At 46.0% G+C, this 20696-nt stretch overlaps 1 protein-coding gene across 4 annotated transcripts; it reads left to right on the top strand.

The window, feature by feature from the left end:
- Positions 1-396: 396 nt before the first annotated feature.
- On the top strand, positions 397-20243 carry STEAP2 (STEAP2 metalloreductase). Of its 4 annotated transcripts, none has more exons than XM_044294946.1 (5): positions 397-523; positions 4988-5509; positions 10287-10814; positions 11543-11707; positions 16049-20243. In XM_044294946.1, exons 2-5 carry the CDS (start codon positions 5021-5023, stop codon positions 16331-16333), a joined length of 1467 nt encoding a protein of 488 aa, XP_044150881.1. In that variant the 5' UTR covers positions 397-523; positions 4988-5020; the 3' UTR covers positions 16334-20243. The 4 variants fall into 4 exon arrangements, with proteins under 4 accessions (XP_044150881.1, XP_044150882.1, XP_044150883.1 ...); XM_044294947.1 differs by lacking the exon at positions 397-523 and adding an exon at positions 646-748; XM_044294948.1 differs by lacking the exon at positions 397-523 and adding an exon at positions 669-721.
- The last annotated feature ends 453 nt before the right edge of the window (positions 20244-20696 follow it).

Genomic DNA, 20696 nt, shown 5'->3' on the forward strand with positions numbered 1-20696 from the left:
GGCCGCCCATGCGGGGCCCCAAAGAGGGCCCATTCCAAGCTGATTTCTTGAAAAAAAATGTACTTGGGTAATGTAGATGGGAGAGGGGCCCCTGGGGGTCTCCAGTGGATGTCGGTCAGGGGGTGTAATGGTGCCAGGCAGCAGGTGAAAGGGACCCTCATGTGTATCTGTGTTATGGGGGCCCTCCCCCTCCTAATGTCCTGCCTAAGTCTGCAGGACTACAAGCCTCATCATCCCCTGTAGATCTGAATTAGGACACATTTCCCAGTGAGGCCCTACACGGTACACTGGTGAGGAGGGGGCTTCTCCTTCTGTGCACTGGGAAGAAGCCGAGCCCCAGCCCCGGTGCCTCCTCCCAGCTCCTTCCCTCAGCAAAGCAACAGCAGCGGCCGAGCCAGCCAATCACCGGGCGCCTCGCGCGCACCGTGCCTCAGCCTCAGCCACAGCTGCATTCCCTGCCTGGATCACCGGCTCCGGGACCGTGAAGAGGCCGCCATGTCCCCGCAGTGCCCCGGTCACACAGGTGAGTCTGAGGCGGCGACTGCCTATGTGCGTGTGAATGTACATGACATCATCATCCTCCTCATCATCATCCTGCAACGTGATTACTAATAGTAGGAAAGACGGTAATACTGACGGATGGCGGCGGAGCGGAGGAGGAGGAGGATGGACAGCACGTCCTGTCAGGTGAAGGCTGTGCACAGAGTGATGGAGCCTATAGGTATATATATATATACTGCAGAGAGAGGTGAGGTCTGTCTATTTTCTCTATCTCTCATTTCTATCTCTCTAATTATCTATGTATTTTCTATCAACCTCATATCTATCCTCTCTCTCATATTTATGTATCTCATACCCAGTGTCAGACTGGGGTACTTAGGGCCCACCAGTGTAACTGATTCTGGGGGCCACCTTAGGGCTCCTGCGCACACACTTAATTTTTTTCTGTGTCCGTACCATTATTTTTTGTGGCCTGTATGTTAAACCATTGACTTCAATGGGGCCGCAAAAAACGGAAATGACTCCGTGTCTGTATGTCCGCATAGCCGTTATTGTGGGCATTACAGACGAGGATAGGACGGTTTCTATCAGAGGTCGGCTGTTCTGTTCCGCAAAATACGGAATGCACACACCCGGTATCCATGTTTTGCGGACTGCCGCACTCATGAGCACTTACAGTGATAGCAGAATATTAGAGTATGATGGCGGACACTCACAGCTAAATGCACAGACATACATGTGGCAGAATTTAGGCTATTTTCACACTTGCAGCCGTGGGGTCCGGCAGGATATTCCGGCGGGGGAACAGCCTGCCGCATCCGTGCTAACGCTAGCTCACCGTGCTGCCGGATGTCCGCTGTAGTTTTTGTCCGGCGGCCTCTCGGCATGTTTACCGTGCTGCGGCCGGACCTCCAGCCCACCCCCATTATAGTGAATGGGGCCGGAGCGGACCTCTGGCGGCACGGTGATCTAGCGTAAGCACGGATCTGGACGGCTGTTCCCCCACTGGAGTATCCTGCCGGACCCTGCTACCGCAAGTGTGAAAGTAGCCTTACACATATATTGATATCCTGCTCTTAAGGGTACTTTGACACTAGCGTTATTTTTTTTCCGGTATTGAAACCCGGTAAAGGGTCTCAATACCGGAAAAAAACTCATTTGTTTTGTCCTAATGCATTCTGAATGGAGAGCAATCCGTTCAGGATGCATCAGGATGTCTTCTGTTCCGTCCCTTGTACGGTATTTGACCGCAGTATGCTGCGGTATTTTTTCTGACCAAAATCCTGGAACATTACCGCACTTGCAGGATCCGGCATTAATTTTCATAGAGATGTATTAATGCCGGATCCAGTACCAAGTGTTCCGGAAATTGCTCATATCTATCTGTCTCATACATATCGCAATACATTATTGTTCCCCATAGCTTTGGCAGTCCTCCTCCAATTATCCTGTAGTTCCTGGAAACATTATAAAATATTTCCTGTATAACTTCCCGGTTGGCAGTATTCAGGGTAAGATGTCATCATGTCTAATTAGTGACTGCACCGAGCTGGTTTTGGCTTGTATCTCTTAAAGGGGTTGTGTCACTTCAGCGGGTGGCATTTATCATATAGAGGGAACCTGTCACCGGGATTTTGTGTATAGAGCTGAGGACATGGGTTGCTAGATGGCCGCTAGCACATCCGCAATACCCAGTCCCCATAGCTCTGTGTGCTTTTATTGTGTCAAAAAAAAACGATTTGATACATATGCAAATTAACCTGAGATGAGTCCTGTCCCTGACTCCTCTCACGTACAGGACTCATCTCAGGTTAATTTGCATATGTATGAAATCAGTTTTTTACACAATAAAAGCACACAGAGCTATGAGGACTGGGTATTGCGGATGTGCTAGCGGCCATCTAGAGCAGCCCATGTCCTCAGCTCTATACACAAAATCCCGGTGACAGGTTCCCTTTAATACAAGGCACTTACTAATGTATTGTGATTGTCCATATTGCCTCCTTTGCTGGTTGGATAAATTTTTCCTGGATGAGCGAATCGACTTTGCATGAACATCCGAAGTTGATTCGCATAATAACACTCACTCCGTACAGAATTAGAATGTATTGGCTCCTATGAGCCAAAGTTATTACTTTGCGAAGTCTCGCAAAACTTTGCGTAATAACTTCATAAATCAATTTCTACTGTAAAAAAACATTTCCCGAACTCGGGTTCAGTTCCAAGTGGTACCTTGGAACCGAACCCGAGACTTCGCGAAGTAATAACTTTGGCTCATAGGAGCCAATACATTTTAATACTGTATGGAGTGCTCGCTCCGTACAGTATTCAAACGAATTATTATGCGATTCGCTCATCCCTAGTTATGACCACCCTGCAGTCCAGCAGCAGTGGTCATGCTTGCACACGAAAGCTTATTTTAGTTGAAATCATCCGTTTTGATATACTTTAGACTAATCTGTATGGGCACCTGTAATATCTTCTCACAGTCATCAGGAGGACACAAATAGCTGTAAGTCTTGAGGCTCGTTCACATTGGCTTTAGTTCAGAGCTTCTCGTTTACATTGATCTGTCACATGATGGACCCCAGCAGTGCCTCACATACCTCACTGACCACAGAGGGATCCACTGAGGCTGGTGGTGTCCAGTCTCTAGATGAGACATCCCCTCAGCACCTACAAGCTTAGATTTATTAGGTCATCTTCTGAAAACCCTAATTGTCAGGTGTCTGGTATAATTCCTCCTGTAAATTCCAACACTGTTCTGCATCCCCCACCCACACATAAAGAAAGCCTGTGAGTCCTGCATCCCCCATCCACACATAAAGAAAGCCTGTGAGTCCTGCTTCCCCCATCCACACATAGAGAAAGCCTGTGAGTCCTGCATCCCCCATCCACACATAGAGAAAGCCTGTGAGTCCTGCTTGCCCCATCCACACATAGAGAAAGCCTGTGAGTCCTGCATCCCCCATCCACACATAGAGAAAGCCTGTGAGTCCTGCTTGCCCCATCCACACATAGAGAAAGCCTGTGAGTCCTGCTTCCCCCATCCACACATAGAGAAAGCCTGTGAGTCCTGCTTCCCCCATCCACACATAGGGAAAGCCTGTGAGTCCTGCCTCCCCCACCCACACATAGAGAAAGCCTGTGAGTCCTGCCTCCCCCACCCACACATAGAGAAAGCCTGTGAGTCCTGCTTCCCCCACCCACACATAGAGAAAGCCTATGAGTCCTGTTTCCCCCACCCACCACATAGAGAAAGCCTGTGAGTCCTGTTTCCCCCACCCACAAAGAGAAAACCTGTGAGTCCTGTTTCCCCCACCCACCCACATAGAGAAAGCCTGTGAGTCCTGTTTCCCCCACCCACATAGAGAAATCCTGTGAGTCCTGTTTCCCCCACTCACCCACATAGAGAAAGTCTGTGAGTCCTGTTTCCCCCACCCACATAGAGAAAGCCCGTGAGTCCTGTTTCCCCCACCCACATAGAGAAAGCCTGTGAGTCCTGTTTCCCCCACCCACATAGAGAAAGCCCGTGAGTCCTGACCCACCGATAGCTAAAGCCTATGAATCATTCTTACCCCCCCTGTGAGTCCTGTTTTGCTACCCAGAAACAGTTATTGAGAGTTCTTCCTGTATACAAACTCAGAAAAGTTGACAATCACTGTGTGTGAGCTTTCTCTGTGTATGAGTGGGTGCAGAAAGCAAGACTCACAGGCTTTCTCTATGAGTGGGTGAAAGAAGCAGGACTCACAGGCTTTCTCTTTGAGTGGGTGAAAGAAGCAGGACTCACAGGCTTTCTCTTTGAGTGGGTGAAAGAAGCAGGACTCTGGTTTTCTCTATGGGTGGGCAGGGGAAGAAGAACCAACAGGCTTTCTCTATGAGTGGGTGGAGGACGCAGGACTCACAGGCTTTCTCTGAGTGGGGGAGGAAGAAGGACTCACAGGCTTTCTCTATGAGTGAATGGAGGAAGCAGGACTCACAGGCTTTCTCTATGAGTGAATGGAGGAAGCAGGACTCACAGGCTTTCTCTATGAGTGGGTGAGGAAGCAGGACTCTGGTTTTCTCTATGAGTGGGCAGGGGAAGAAGGACTCACAGGCTTTCTCTATGAGTGGGTGAAGGAAGCAGGACTCACAGGCTTTCTCTATGAGTGAATGGAGGAAGCAGGACTCACAGGCTTTCTCTACGAGTGGGTGAGGACGCAGGACTCACAGGCTTTCTCCATGGATCCGGGCAGGACTGTCCTTCTTCTATTTTATACTGCCCTCAGATAGGAGAACTAGCACATCTGCTTCAAGCTCTAACATGAAGCTGCTATAATATTAAGGAACTTCCCTTAATATATGAGCTGTCTATAATGGCCTTGTGTCTATGTAGCCATTAGTGGACATCGTCAGCCTCAGTTCTTCCATCTGACCTCACTAGACATGGACCTTACGTTGCTGTATCCTCATATCTTGTATTTGAGAAATATTTTTGATTTTTCAGTTGCAAACACATAAAAGGCCTATCTCCTGAGAGATGGAATCCATCACCATGATGGGAAGTCCCAAGAACGTGAACGAGTCCTTCCTACCGAATGGAACAAATGGCATAAAGGAAGACAAAACCACCATAGGGATCCTGGGAAGTGGAGACTTTGCCAAGTCATTGACCATACGGCTTATAAGATGCGGCTATCACGTGGTTATCGGAAGCCGAGAGCCCAAGTGCGCTGCCGACTTCTTCCCTCACGTGGTAGACGTGACTCACCACGAAGACGCCATTTTGAAAGCAAACATTATATTTGTAGCAATACACCGAGAACATTACTCTTCCTTGTGGGACCTGAAGCATTTGCTCAGTGGGAAAATCCTGGTGGACGTCAGCAATAACATGAGAGTGGATCAGTACCCCGAGTCCAATGCTGAGTATTTGTCGTCACTCCTCCCTGACTGCTACGTGGTCAAAGGATTCAATGTGGTTTCTGCATGGACACTGCAGTTAGGCCCGAAAGACGCCAGCAGCCAAGTAAGTTCTGCGCCTCCATCCTTCAATGCCAGGTCATATCCATGGTTGCAGAAGGACCTTCTTGATGTTTTCACAGCTTTGGTGACATTTTTACCAATGCAATCAAAAAGTATCGGATGTCATCAGTATGAACATCAGGAAGGTCCTCCAACAGCCATGCTCCAAGAGAAGAGTGCTTACTGATAGCCATGTGTTTTATTAAAGGGTTTATCCCATGATTCTTGTAAAAAATAAAAATGAGACATCATATAGAACAGGGATCAGCAACCTTCGGCACTCCAGCTGTGGTCAAACTACGACTCCCAGCATGCACAATTGCTTGGCTGTTCTTAGAACTCCCAAAGAAGTGAACGGAACATGCTGGGAGTTGTAGTTTCACAACAGCTGGAGTGCCGGAGGTGGCTGACCCCTGATACAGTACATGACAATCTCTTTCTAACAAAGCTAGAACCAGCCCTGTACCTCACATGGATCCAGAGATCTCCACATTCATTGCTCTGCTAGATTTATATCAAGCTGACAGCTCAGGGAAGTGTCCTTTCTGCTGCTGCTTGGGGGTGTCCTTTCTGCTGCAGTTCTCTCCCTGTCACAGCTCAGGAGGCAATTGAAGGATGAAACTGAGCATGTGCGGCCTTTTCAGTGAGCCGGACAAAAAAAAAAAAAAAACAGCAGGTGGCGCTATACTGATAGATTTTATTGAATAGCTTAGTGGCTATGCTAAATTTTTAATTACATGTAATTACAAAAGTATTAAGATCCAGGTGCTGGTTTGAAAAATGTAGAATATTTTTCGTAGGACAACCCCTTCAACCTTTTACCAAACACTATATGATTGTTTTTTACATGGAGACTTTTTCAGATGTGCTGCATTTTTAGGCAATCCAGTCCCGATACTCAGGCCGTTGTCCTTATCTAGGACCATGGTCCTTAGGTCTTTCAGCCCCTTAGACACAGCCTCTACGTTGTTTGACAGAAGGAGGGGGCTCCTTCTGCAGTCCATCGGCACTCTGTGACACGATCATGGTGTTCTGGGGATCTAACAAACAAGTTACCAGGACCTACAGAGTAAAATTAAAGAGGTTTTCCAATTTGCATCAACATCCTTAAAGGGGTTGTCTCTCACTTCAGCAAATAGAATTTACCATGTAGAGAAAGTTAATACAAGGCACTTACTAATGTATTGTGATTGTCCATATTGCTTCGTTGGCTTGCTTGGTTAATTTCTCCATCACATTATACACTGCTCGTTTCTATGGTTACGACCACCCTGCAATTCATCAGCGGTGGTCGGGCTTGCACACTATAGGAAAAGGCACTGGCCACTCTGGTGGCCAGGACAGTGGGAGCACACGTAGGCTGGTGCTTTTTCCTATAGTGTGCATGCACGGCCACCACTGATGGATTGCAGGGTGGTCGTAACCATGGAAACGAGCAGTGTATAATGTGATGGAAAAATGAATCCAGACAGCAAAGGAGGCAATATGGACAATGACAATACATTAGTAAGTGCCTTGTATTAACTTTCTCTACATGATAAATGCCATTTACTGAAGTGAGACAACCCCTTTAGCAATAATTATTTATAAAGGTATTTCTTTTACCTTTTATTGCTCTGATCTCCCGTTCTAGGCTGTGGTCACATGACCATGTCCATGCAGCCCTTTCTTATTTCCTGTCATGTCCATGGGCAGGGGTAGTGATAGGGGAGTGTCTATGAGACTAGCTGGGTGGGAGGAGCTATAGTTGGGCGTTGTTAGGGGCGGTGCCGGAGGAGTTAAAGAGAAAGGAGAAGTCACCCCTTCCATTCCAGTGCTGCCGTTCTGATACTCTCCCCCACCCAGACTTTATTTAGATGACTGCAGCAGTGACATGCCTCTATACCGCAGGTGACTTCTGCAGTCACTGGCTTCAGCAGGCACAGTATCATTGCAGTCCAAAACCCGGCTGCAGCAGCAAGGAAAATTGGGGCGTCGGTGCTGAAACAGAGAGGGTCTGGGAGCAGAAGAATTTTTCATTATTTTAATAGCAAATTTCAAAAAGTCCACCATACCAAAAAATTACCGGTACATATTTGGTACCATTGCAACCCACACAGTAAAAATAAAATAAAATAAATCATCAAAAACAATATCGGAATGACTGTTTTTTGCACTCTCTACCAAAACAATATACATAAAAATGAATCAATAAATTATATATGGAAATAAAATGGCACATTTCCTGCAAAAAAAAAAAAGCCTTCGTACAGCTATACAGGGAGTGCAGAATTATTAGGCAAGTTGTATTTTTGAGGATTAATTTTATTATTGAGCAACAACCATGTTCTCAATGAACCCAAAAAACTCATTAATATCAAAGCTGAATATTTTTGGAAGTAGTTTTTAGTTTGTTTTTAGTTTTAGCTATTTTAGGGGGATATATGTGTGTGCAGGTGACTATTACTGTGCATAATTATTAGGCAACTTAACAAAAAACAAATATATACCCATTTCAATTATTTATTTTTACCAGTGAAACCAATATAACATCTCAACATTCACAAATATACATTTCTGACATTCAAAAACAAAACAAAAACAAATCAGTGACCAATATAGCCACCTTTCTTTGCAAGGACACTCAAAAGCCTGCCATCCATGGATTCTGTCAGTGTTTTGATCTGTTCACCATCAACATTGCGTGCAGCAGCAACCACAGCCTCCCAAACACTGTTCAGAGAGGTGTACTGTTTTCCCTCCTTGTAAATCTCACATTTGATGATGGACCACAGGTTCTCAATGGGGTTCAGATCAGGTGAACAAGGAGGCCATGTCATTAGATTTTCTTCTTTTATACCCTTTCTTGCCAGCCACGCTGTGGAGTACTTGGACGCGTGTGATGGAGCATTGTCCTGCATGAAAATCATGTTTTTCTTGAAGGATGCAGACTTCTTCCTGTACCACTGCTTGAAGAAGGTGTCTTCCAGAAACTGGCAGTAGGACTGGGAGTTGAGCTTGGCTCCATCCTCAACCCGAAAAAGGCCCCACAAGCTCATCTTTGATGATACCAGCCCAAACCAGTACTCCACCTCCACCTTGCTGGCGTCTGAGTTGGACTGGAGCTCTCTGCCCTTTACCAATCCAGCCATCTGGCCCATCAAGACTCACTCTCATTTCATCAGTCCATAAAACCTTAGAAAAATCAGTCTTGAGATATTTCTTGGCCCAGTCTTGACGTTTCAGCTTGTGTGTCTTGTTCAGTGGTGGTCGTCTTTCAGCCTTTCTTACCTTGGCCATGTCTCTGAGTATTGCACACCTTGTGCTTTTGGGCACTCCAGTGATGTTGCAGCTCTGAAATATGGCCAAACTGGTGGCAAGTGGCATCTTGGCAGCTGCACGCTTGACTTTTCTCAGTTCATGGGCAGTTATTTTGCGCCTTGGTTTTTCCACACGCTTCTTGCGACCCTGTTGACTATTTTGAATGAAACGCTTGATTGTTCGATGATCGCGCTTCAGAAGCTTTGCAATTTTAAGAGTGCTGCATCCCTCTGCAAGATATCTCACTATTTTTGACTTTTCTGAGCCTGTCAAGTCCTTCTTTTGACCCATTTTGCCAAAGGAAAGGAAGTTGCCTAATAATTATGCACACCTGATATAGGGTGTTGATGTCATTAGACCACACCCCTTCTCATTACAGAGATGCACATCACCTAATATGCTTAATTGGTAGTAGGCTTTCGAGCCTATACAGCTTGGAGTAAGACAACATGCATAAAGAGGATGATGTGGTCAAAATACTCATTTGCCTAATAATTCTGCACGTAGTGTATTGACGGAAAAATAAAAAAGTTATTGATCAGGGACTGAGGCTACACAAAAATGTCTGTTGATGATATATCATACTCTTTTATCTGCATCGGTGCTGAGTCTAATCACGCAGCATCTTGGCGTCACTTACCATTAAAAGGATTGTCCAGGAATTTGATATTGATGACCTACCTTGAGGATTGGTCATCAGTATCTAATTGTTGGGGGCTCCACTTCCGACACCCCCGCCGATCCACCTTTTGAAGAGGCCACGGTGCTCCATGAGAGCACTGCAGCCTCCTCGCACAGCGCCGTACATTGTATAGTGGCCGTGCTCGGTATTGCAGCCCCCAGGCCCTACAGCACGTGACTGATGAACTTGACTAGGAAGAGGCCTCAGCCCTCACCGCGGACTTTTCAAACAGCTGATTGTTGGGATGTCAGGAGGTCTCCACTTTTTCCGGGGGTCCTCTGTTCAGGATCCTCATCTCTTGGCCAGAGCGGAGAGCGGTTACAAAGACCATCTCTTGCTCTGGAGGACCCGTCCTGTCCTGCATTATACAGGCAGTCCATTCCTTTAAATGGACACTGTGTAATGCTTGATTTCCCCTGTGGTGGCGCTGCAGGGAAACTGAACACATGCCTATACGATACATAACCCCATTAGGTGGCAAACTGAAGCCTAGCGACTACTTAACCTGCAATTGTGGTTCATTAAAGGGGTTGTCCATGGAGAAAAAATCATGAGAAAGGGTTTAGAGTAGGATATAATAGGGTATACTCACCCATCCCTCGATGCTCCCATTCTGATGCCTTTAGAAACCCTGAGGCAGAGTCCAGCGGGGAGGACCTGGTAAGCACTGGAACAGGAGCGGGGGGGTTCGGTGATGATTAGCATCCCTATTTTTATGTTTTTTATGCTGCTTGAACGTCCCCACCTCCCCCCACGGACAGAAACCCCTATAATATATATTTTTTCTTTTTTACCGCAGGTCTATATTTGCAGCAATAACGTCCAGGCTCGGCATCACGTTATCGAACTCGCTCGCCAGATGAATTTCATCCCAATTGACATGGGGGCGTTATCGTCCTCCAGAGAGATCGAGAACCTGCCTCTGCGCCTCTTCACCCCCTGGAAGGGCCCGGTGGTCATCGCCATCAGCCTGGCTACTTTCTTCTTCGTCTATTCTTTCATCCGAGACATTATTCATCCGTACTTTAAAAACCAGCAGAGTGACTTCTACAAGATCCCCATCGAGATCGTCAATAAGACTTTGCCTGTGGTCGCCATCACTCTGCTGTCCTTGGTGTACCTGGCCGGGCTCCTGGCGGCCGCTCACCAGCTGTACTATGGCACAAAGTATAGACGGTTCCCCCCCTGGCTGGAGAATTGGCTCCAGTGTAGAAAACAGCTGGGTCTCCTCAGCTTCTTCTTTACGGTCGTGCATGTTGTGTACAGCATGTGCCTGCCCATGAGGAGGTCGGAGCGCTACTCCTTCCTCAATACGGCGTATCAGCAGGTAAGATGGCAGTGCCATACATGTAAGGGCTCATCTATGCCAGGGCCATATATTTGTTTTACACAGGTAGGAATGGATCCAAGCCGGTAGAAATATTCCCTTAGGCTTTCCTTCCCCCCTCCTGGGATCCATTCCAGTTGTGGATACAAAAACTTCAAAAATTGGATGCAGACCTGGATACGGTTTTCAAGTGCAGAAAAAGCTACTTAACCCGTTAAGGACCGCAAATTTTAAATGTATGGCACATGGTCCTGAACTTTAAGGCGTATCCAGGATTCAGCCCCTTTTTAATTAAAGGGGTATTCCAGTTATGTTAAAGGGATATTCCCATCACAGACAATAGGGGCATATTGCTAGGATACCCCCATTGTCTGATAGGTAAAATCAGAGGTTTCTAGGTAGGGGATACAGAAGGGCAGGGGACAGCAGCCTTCAGCTCAGCTTTCTAGCTGTTGTACAACTCCCATCATGCACACTTGATCGGCTGTTCTTGGTACTTCCATAGAAGTGAGTAGAGCATGATGGGAGATGTAGTTTCACAACCATAGGGAGGGCGGCCAGTGGTTGCTGACCCCTGCAGTAGGGACTCATAGTATTAGTGTCATACCTGCACATGAGGCCTTAGCAGTGCTGTATACAATATATATATATATGCGGCTGCTCTTAGGGAGACGTCACGATAAGATCCTATTGATTACTTTAATTCATGTTTCTCACCCCGTTCCTAGGTTCACGGTAATGTGGGGAACTCCTGGAATGAAGAAGAAGTGTGGAGAGTGGAAATGTATATCTCCTTTGGTATAATGAGCCTGGGTCTCCTCTCCTTGCTGGCCGTCACCTCCATCCCGTCTGTCAATAGTGCCTTAAACTGGCGGGAGTTCAGCTTCATTCAGGTACTAAGCGATGAAAAATGACGGACGTAGAAACATACGACTACAGCTTGTTAAGGGCAGAGGATGTTCAATCTGTCCTTGGTTATGCCAAGTTTGCAAGTTATGCCCTTATCCACTAACTCAGGGATGGCCAACCTGCGGCCCTCCAGCTGTTGCAAAACTACAACTCTCAGCATGCCCAGACTGACTACAGCTATCAGCCTACAGCAGGGCATGATGGGAGTTGTAGTTTTACAACAGCTGGAGAGCGGCAGGTTGGCCATCCCTGCACTACTGTAACTGATCGCTGGGGGTCTGACCACTGGGACCCCAACCAATCCCGAGAATGGCAGTCCCGTTCCCCTGATCTGATGGAGCGGCAGGTCAAACATGCTCCCTGCCGCTGCATTCATTCTAGGGGGCCACCAGAAATAGCTGAGCGCTGTACTCGGCTATCTCCACCAGGTGGGATAACCTGCCAACCCCATTACTACCTTTCTAGTATACTTTGTGCTTCAATTTCTCACCATTTGTAAGATCTCTGCTTGCTGCCAGTAAATGAAAACATTCATAACTTCGGCGCATCCACTGCTGGTGTAAATGTATGGCTACTTTCACACTAGCGTTTTAGTTTTCCGGTATTGAGATCCGTCATAGGGTCTCAATACCGTGAAAAAAAGCTTCAGCTTTGTCCCTATTAATTGTCAATGGGGACAAAACATAACTGAACAGAACGGAGTGCTCCAAAATGCATTCTGTTCCGTTTAGTTGCGTTCTCATACCGGAGAGCAAACCGCAACATGTTGTAGTTTGCTTTCCGTCCTGGCATGCGGAGCAAGACGGATCCAGCATGACGCCCAATGCAAGTCAATGGGGGCGGATCCGTATTCGCTGACACAATAGAAAACGGATCCGTCCTCCACTGACTTTCAATGGAGTTCATGACGGATCCGTCTTGGCTATGTTAAAGATAATATAACCGGATCCGTTCATAACGGATGCAGGCGGTTGTGTTATCAGTAACGAAAGCGTTTTTGCTGAACCCTGCGGGATCCAGTAAAAACGATAGTGTGAAAGTAGCCTAATGCAGATTCCTTGCTGGCGTAAATTTAGACCATTTTCTACACCTAAAATGGAGGCGTAGAAAATGATAAATGAGACGGGCCTCCCGTTCCGTCCCCGCCAACGCCACCCCCTTTATTTAGACCTGGTGTAAGCGGGGAAAAGTGGCAGATTGCAAATAACGTTTGTGTCGCAATCTGCGACAGATATATGCGTATATCAGTATGTAAATGACCCCCTTTGTGTCCTGCTATATGGTGCCTCCATGATACAACATGCAATGGAGCGCGACACTGTTGTTTTCACAGATACTCAGCACGCCTCTCTGTGTAATCAGAGGTTACGTGGCGGCACAGTATGGGCCCATAGCAATCTATCAGCGCTTCGTTACAGATCCCGCACAGCCGTACACATGAGCCTAATTTACATAAAATTAGGAAACCCCTTTAGTGACCAGTTCACACCTTGCTGAACTTTGATGTTTTGTGAAAAATCCAATACATTAAAAAAAACATTATATAATGGATGCTAATATAAAATGCTGTAGTCTGTTGGGGACGAGTTCTGTATCATTTGTCCTAAGCATTTATGATCCGAAAGTCTTGTTGACCCAGCGCTGTCTGACCGCAGCTGGGGGATGGATTCTCGCTTCTGTGTTTGAATGGGAGTCCTACTGTTAGGGTCCATTCACACACACAGCTGTCTAAATGGTCCCTAACTCTTTCTATGGCCTAGATCACCAGGGATGCTGACACTATTACCTTTACTGCCGTAGACCACCAGGCATACAGACATTACCCCTTCACTGCCCTAGACCACTGGAGATACAGAGGCTTAGAGGCATCATTGGGGCCCAAGCTGTACCTCTACACCAGGGCCCATGAGCCTTTTGCTATTCCCCTGGATTACCCCTTTAAATATTTTAGTGTCTAGCCTGACATATCTTGGTGATAGAGTCTCTTTAATATTAATGATTCAGTTTGGATTCTTTACATTTAACAACCAGCACCGACAATTTAAATTAATTTAACCTGCATTTTCTGTCTCTTAGTAGTACCACATGGAGCGAATTAGTGCACTCATAAAAACTAAAGTGCCTTTTAATCCTTACATCAACACATACCTTGGCGTGGCTTTGGTTTGCTGTAACATTCGTACGTCATGTCTCAGGCTACTTTCACACTCACGTTTTGGCTTTCCGTTTGTGAGATCTGTTCAGGGCTCTCACAAGGGGTCCAAAACGGATCAGTTTTGCCCTTAATGCATTCTGAATGGAAAAGGATCCACTCAGAATGCATCAGTTTGCCTCCGTTCCGTCTCCATTCCGCTCTGGAGGCTGCCTGCAGCGTTCGACAAAACTGAGTCAATGGGGACGGATCCGTTTTCTCTGACGCAATCTGGCACAATAGAAAACGGATCCGTCTCCCGTTGACTTTCAATAGAGTTCATGACGGATCCGTCTTGGCTATGTTACAGATAATGCAAACGGATCCGTTCTGAACTGATGCATGCGGTTGTATTATTGTAACGGATCCGCTTTTTGCAGATCCATGACGGATCCGCCCAAAACGTGAGTGTGAAAGTAGCCTCAGTTTCCTTCCTTAAAGGGGTATTCTGGTGTAAGAAAATAAAGGATATGTATTGTGTAATAGAAAGCTATAAAATCTACTGGCAACAAAAAGTGGAGGCTCCCATTCGTTGACCTGCAAGCAGGACGTATCACATTGAGTTGCATACTGGAGAAATCTAGGGATTCGCAAATCAGGGCTTCCATATAATACACCATTCATTTCCTCTGTTTCTTGCAGCATGCCAGAGAAACTGGAGAGGACAGATAAAAATCCTTCATGTAGTTAAGACCCACAGAGAATGCTGAGCAGGAAAATGAAATTATTGATAGCGAGCGATAAATGTGAAACCCAAGCTGCGGGAATAGCAATATAACACCGCCCGTGATGTGTAGCATGCCCAGGAAGGGAGAAGAGGACAAGAATGGTAGTGGCGGTAATGATGAGGGTAGTTAGTGCATGGATGGGCGGATGCTCCCTTGTTCCCTCTGTGCGCACCCTGGATTTGAGGAGTCTTTCTGCCTGACGGTGGTTCGAGGTGCCCTTGGTGTTGGGGAGTGCAAGTCAGGGTCCCCGAATATTGCAGCCATGCAATATGGCTTCGATACAGGTGTCAGGTGCACACAATGATAAGGCAGGTAACGAGTGATCTGTTTTCAATGGCAACTTCAATAGTTCACAATACGCGTATTAGCAGAGGTGGGGACTGCACTTATCACATACGTGTTACATCAGAATAAAGTTCCCCTTTGCGTCTATCTAGATATCCTACACAATCTTCCCCAGTTCGGCCAAGGGTGCAATATCTCTTTATAGCTGTAATTCAGGTGCAATTTCTCCCTCAATATTATAATATTATATGATATATAATATTATTATTAAATATTTGCTTTTCTTAAAATACAAATCTACAAGGGTAGTTTTCCAACAGATGGACAGTCTGTCTCCTTAATATGATGAGGTGTCTTCAGCTTCTCTCCCCAACCACAATGCAGCAGGACATATATATGTTACCTTTCAATGGCTTGTATTTTCCAGCACTCTCCATTTGCGATGGCCGCTAAACTTTCTGTTGTATCCAGCAGTTATTTCTCTCAGGGGCTGCTCTTTAGTCAGAGATTTCCTGCTTCTCTCTACACACAACTGAACTGCTTCTCTCTAGAGGAAGGGAAGGGGCCAGCCCACACCCAGCGATTATTACTAAGGGGCTGGCTGATAAGGTATCTCCTTACTGCCCCTACACACAGCGCACAATTTACATTACATTAACCCCTTATGCAGTGGGCCGCTGTCACTCTGCGTATGGAGCTCTCACTCAGAGCCTAAAGGCTATGTCCACCTTCACATCCAAGTTTTTATATTGCTTCAGTGTTTCTAAAATGAAGAAAAGAAGCAACTTTGCAAATAGTCTTCATTAAATATTTCCTATTGTTTTGCTTCCGCAGCTGTTGCAGACTTATGCATCTCCATGGTAACAGACAACATACAAACCTTGTGTAGTCTGATCCTATAGTCATACTCTCTTTTGTATGTCTTCTCTGCATTGAGAATATTAGCTGGACGTAAGGGGCAGATAGAAGGGAGTATGGCTGCAGGATCTGACTACACAGGATTTTGTTTACTGTCTGTTACCATGGAGACACACGGGCTTGCATAGCGGCTGTAGACAAATTTTGTAAGACAATTGACTATTTAAGTTTCTTACAATCTTAATGTTTTTGTTTCCCTCAAGTCCACTCTTGGATACGTCGCCTTGTTGATCAGCATCTTCCATGTTTTGATATACGGCTGGAAGAGGGCCTTCGAAGAAGAGTATTACCGCTTTTACACCCCTCCAAACTTTGTCTTAGCGCTAATCCTGCCCACAATAGTAATCCTTGGAAAGATTGTGTTACTCTGCCCGTGCGTCAGCAAAAAGTTACGACGGATTAAAAGAGGCTGGGAGAAGAGTCACTTCAAGGTGAATCCGAGCAGCACCGCGGCACACATATCTCCTGAGAGAGTGACGGTGATGTGATGAGACACGTACTTCTTATACCGTCAGCCAGCAGGGGGCATAAAGATAGTAGGAAATAATGCAGCACATATTGCTACTGTTCCCTCATTTTTGTTTTCATCCATACCAGCTATAGTTAAAGGGAGGCTGTCAGCAGTTTTGACCATGTTCAATAGCTGACAGAGGAGAGCAGGGCAAACAGACCTTTTGCAAATGCGTTTATGACCAGGAGTAGTGTAAATATGAAGTTTTCTGCTCCTGCACGTGGCCAGGGCGGAGCTTTACAGCCCCTCCCCTCTGCTCTGAGTGACAGCTGTAGCATCCAAACAGGAGACCAGTCTGTCACCCAGCAGAGGGGAGGAGCAGTGAAAGAGCTCAATGCAGAGAGCACTTCACAGTGAAACTCCTAAAGACTTGTAGGAGCAGAACCTGGCAGAATAAAATGTAATATTCTCTCTACTCCTGATGAGAAAAGCTCCACAAAAGGCATATTTGTCCTGCTTTCCCCACCACTACCTAGTGCTGCCAGCAGTTTAGCATAGTCAGAACTACTGACAGAATCCATTTAAAGAGTTCCTCATGTATTGGAAGCAGGGATTTCATGTGATCCATTAATGTACAGATGTAGCAGAGCTGAATATTTAAATGATTGGAGCTAATTAGGACCCATTGTGAGAGGGGGCCCAGCACTGAACTGCTACTTCTAATTACCAACTTGCTTATAACGTTTTTTTGCAGCCACTAGGGGGAGCTTACTGCATAGACATTGTACAGGTCTCATTTAGGTGGAGACATGTGGCCCAACATGAAGATTGCGGTGTTGTACTGCGGCATCGCATCTAAGGATTGTCAGTGGGGTCGCAGTGTGACACACTGACATGCAGTGACTGAGATACAGCAATTGCTAAAAAAAAATTCAACACAGTTTGAATTTTCATTGCAAGTCTCATGTGACTCTCATAGACCAAAGTGCAAGTTGCATACGACTGCGAATCGCCTGCAACTCTTCTACAGCTAGGCTGTCTATTTTACAACCGAGTCACAGCTCTAAAATAGTCGCATGACAGCAAGTTGTAGACAAGTCGGCCAAATGTTTTTAGGTTGTGTGACTTTTCAGAGATAAAGATTCAATACAAGCAGAACAAATCCATATGCGTTGAGCTCCCCCTAGTGGCGAGATTTATCACTGAAAGGGGTTGTCATTAAGACAACTTTTGTCCATATGGCCTATTAGGGCATATGAACATCATATGTTTTTGTAGTGTGGGAAGAAACCTAGAGAACCCGGAGGAAACTCACGCAAACACGAGGAGAACATACAAACTCCGTGCAGATGTTGTCCATTGGTCCAATTTGAATCCAGGTCTGTAGCACTGCAAGGCACCAGTGCTAACAACTGAGCCACCGCAGCTGTCATCTAAATGGCTACCGAGCAATCTTACATTTCCCCTGCAGCAACCACTGCAGGGGAAATGCCAGGTGAGCCCGACAGTGGTCAGCTGATTACCCCTGGGGGGCTGCAATGTGTTCCCTGATGAGACAACCCCTTTAATTCTAGGACTGTGTGAGGGAGTTAGGTCATTTGGATCTCTATGTCTGAAAATCAGACCTGTAACCCTATAAAGAGGTTAGAAAATCACAGTGGACCTTAGTATGAATAGAACGGTCGTACATTTGCTGGAGCTGGTGGGTTGGGCCCTTTCCGAGTTGTTTTATGTGTGTGGTCATGATCCCTTCGGATTATCCCACTGCTGTTGACTGACCCACATGGTGGGGTGCTAACTGGGGCTATATATTGGGATGTGCATCATGCATAAAGCATAAGTAAAGCCTCAGACAGTTGAAGGCGGCTGGTATAGCTTTGTATTAGCTACACGTTCATGCTTCATCGATGAGGGCATCTGGGTAACTCAGCTCTGCTACATCTGGTATTTTGCCAACGTATAGACTGTGTCCTCTTTAATTGTGGTTCATGGCCCCCACGGTGATGTTACTAGTGCAATATTAGATTCAGATCCCTGATGGAATGAATGGGAAAGGTCCGTTACTGGTAAGGTACAGTATTCTGTATGTATGTACTTTTTAATTCATTTCTATGAAGTTGTTCTAGACCAGAGGCCTAAACCCATAGGATCGTTGCCTCCTTTGTATATAAGAAACGGCCCAGTCTTTAGTCCCAGCTTAAAATGTAGAAATACCCAGTACATTCCGTCAACTGTGCGCACAAAAAATGTGTCCGATATTGATTTGCAACACTGGACAAAAAGAACGTGCAGTGGAGCCCTCTGGTGGCAGCGCTGATACTGTACCTTTGTATCTGCAGTTCTAAAGCCAAGATGCCATCCGCGTATTACCACAGTCCTGTGTAGTATAGAGTTTCCATAACGGCGTCATGTGGCAATAACACACACACTTCCCAAAATAAAAAAATGCACTCGTAAATATGGATCCCAGTCGTCCTATTCCATGAAAATGGAAATGTTCAGCCCTTTTTTAGTTATATCTATTAGGATGCATTTACACAAGATGTTTTTTGACCATGCGGTCAAAAAAACATATGATAACTCTTTCCTGTTATTTTAGTAAACAGAGGTGCGTCTTATAGGCCAAAAAATACGGTACATGGATTTACCGCCATTCAAGTGCATTGAAAAGAGGCGATTCACCTATACAGGTCACACGGGTGAAAACCGCATTGAAAAATTGCGGAAATTCACAAGAGGGCAGACAGGGAAACCTGTGCAGGGCGTCCCCCTCCAGAGGCCCGTAGCATTAGTTTTGGAGATTGGACCCGTGGGTTATTGGAAGAAAACAGGGGGTGGCCAACAAGCACCACGTCCTCCGCTCCCAGGTGGTGTGGGTGTAGCAGCACGAGAAGCAGACCCCCGACCTCTGCGTACATCCAGACATTTGCCAGAAGATAAGAATTGGAGGACTCTCCACTATATTTAATGGCGATTTTTTTAAAAAAAATTTGGGGGGGGATATTCAGGACTTTTCCGTGTTTTCGTGCAGTGTTAAACCTCTTATATGGTGTTACAGGGATTTCAGTATCAAAGTGTACAGTGTTTTGTATTTGCAGTAATTCATCGGAACATCCGCTTTCTAGTGACGTTGGGTTTTTCATTTTTATAAGAAATTTAAATCTCTCATAGGAAAAGTAATGTAAAATGCAGATCATGAGCTAAAAAATGGTAGAGGGGTTTTTACCACCATAGACATTTACAGTATATTCACAGGATTTGCCGTACATTTTAGGTTAGAGTGGAGTTCAACTTCTAAGGCTGTGTTCACATCATGTTTCTGTCCCATGTTTAATGTATACATATGACCAGCCCCTAAGGGTGCCACTTGTCCGGAGAAATCGGGGTCCCTTGACCAGAGGTTGGTGTCACCCCAGGTCCTGGAGTCTAAGGTGGCTCATAAGGTCCGTTTTCCCAGACCAGTACTTTGAAAGTCGTTTGCAGTTGATAGTCCTGTTACAGATTTTGGATTGTAGCCCAATTAAAGGGTTTTTTCCCGAGTTTAAAAATTGGTCCAAAAAGGGGAATGGCATAAAATAACAAAGTACCTATTAGATCACCTGATAAATCCCCTACCGTTCCAGCACCACCCGCTATGCAGCTCCTCGCTCCCCTTTGTTAAAGTAGCTGCAGGGATGGCATACCCAAATACTGACCTGACCGCTGCAAGTCAGCGATTGGCTGCAGCGATCACATCGGTATGTGGACTTGTCATCATTGCGGTCAAGCAAAAAAAGACCGGGACCACCAGAGCATTAGTGCTTGAATGGCGGGGGATTTATCAGAGGAGTAAGGCCCCTTTCACACGGGCGAGTTTTCCGCGCGGGTGCAATGCGTGAAGTAAACGCATTGCACCCGCACTGAATCCGGACCCATTCATTTCTATGGGGCTGTGCACATGAGCGGTGATTTTCACACATCACTTGTGCGTTGCGTGAAGATCGCAGCAAGCTCTATTTTGTGCGTTTTTCACGCAATGCAGGCCCCATAGAAGTAAATGGGACTGCGTGAAAATCGCAAGCAAGTGCGGATGCGGTGCGATTTTTACGCACGGTTGCTAGGAGACGATCGGGATGGGGACCCGATCATTATTTTCCCTTATGGAAAATAATAGCATTCTAAATACAGAATGCATAGTACAATAGGGCTGGAGGGGTTAAAAAAAATAATAATAGTTTAACTCGCCTTAATCCACTTGTTTGCGCAGCCGGCATCTCTTCTGTCTTCTTTCTTCAGGACCTGAATAAAGAACCTGTGGTGACGTCACTGCGCTCATCACATGGCCCGTCACATGATCCATCACCATGGTAAAAGATCATGTGATGGACTATGTGATGAGCGCAGTGACGTCACCACAGGTC

The sequence above is a fragment of the Bufo gargarizans genome, chromosome 5 (genome assembly GCF_014858855.1).
Source record: "Bufo gargarizans isolate SCDJY-AF-19 chromosome 5, ASM1485885v1, whole genome shotgun sequence".
Classification (NCBI taxonomy): Eukaryota; Metazoa; Chordata; class Amphibia; order Anura; family Bufonidae; genus Bufo; species Bufo gargarizans.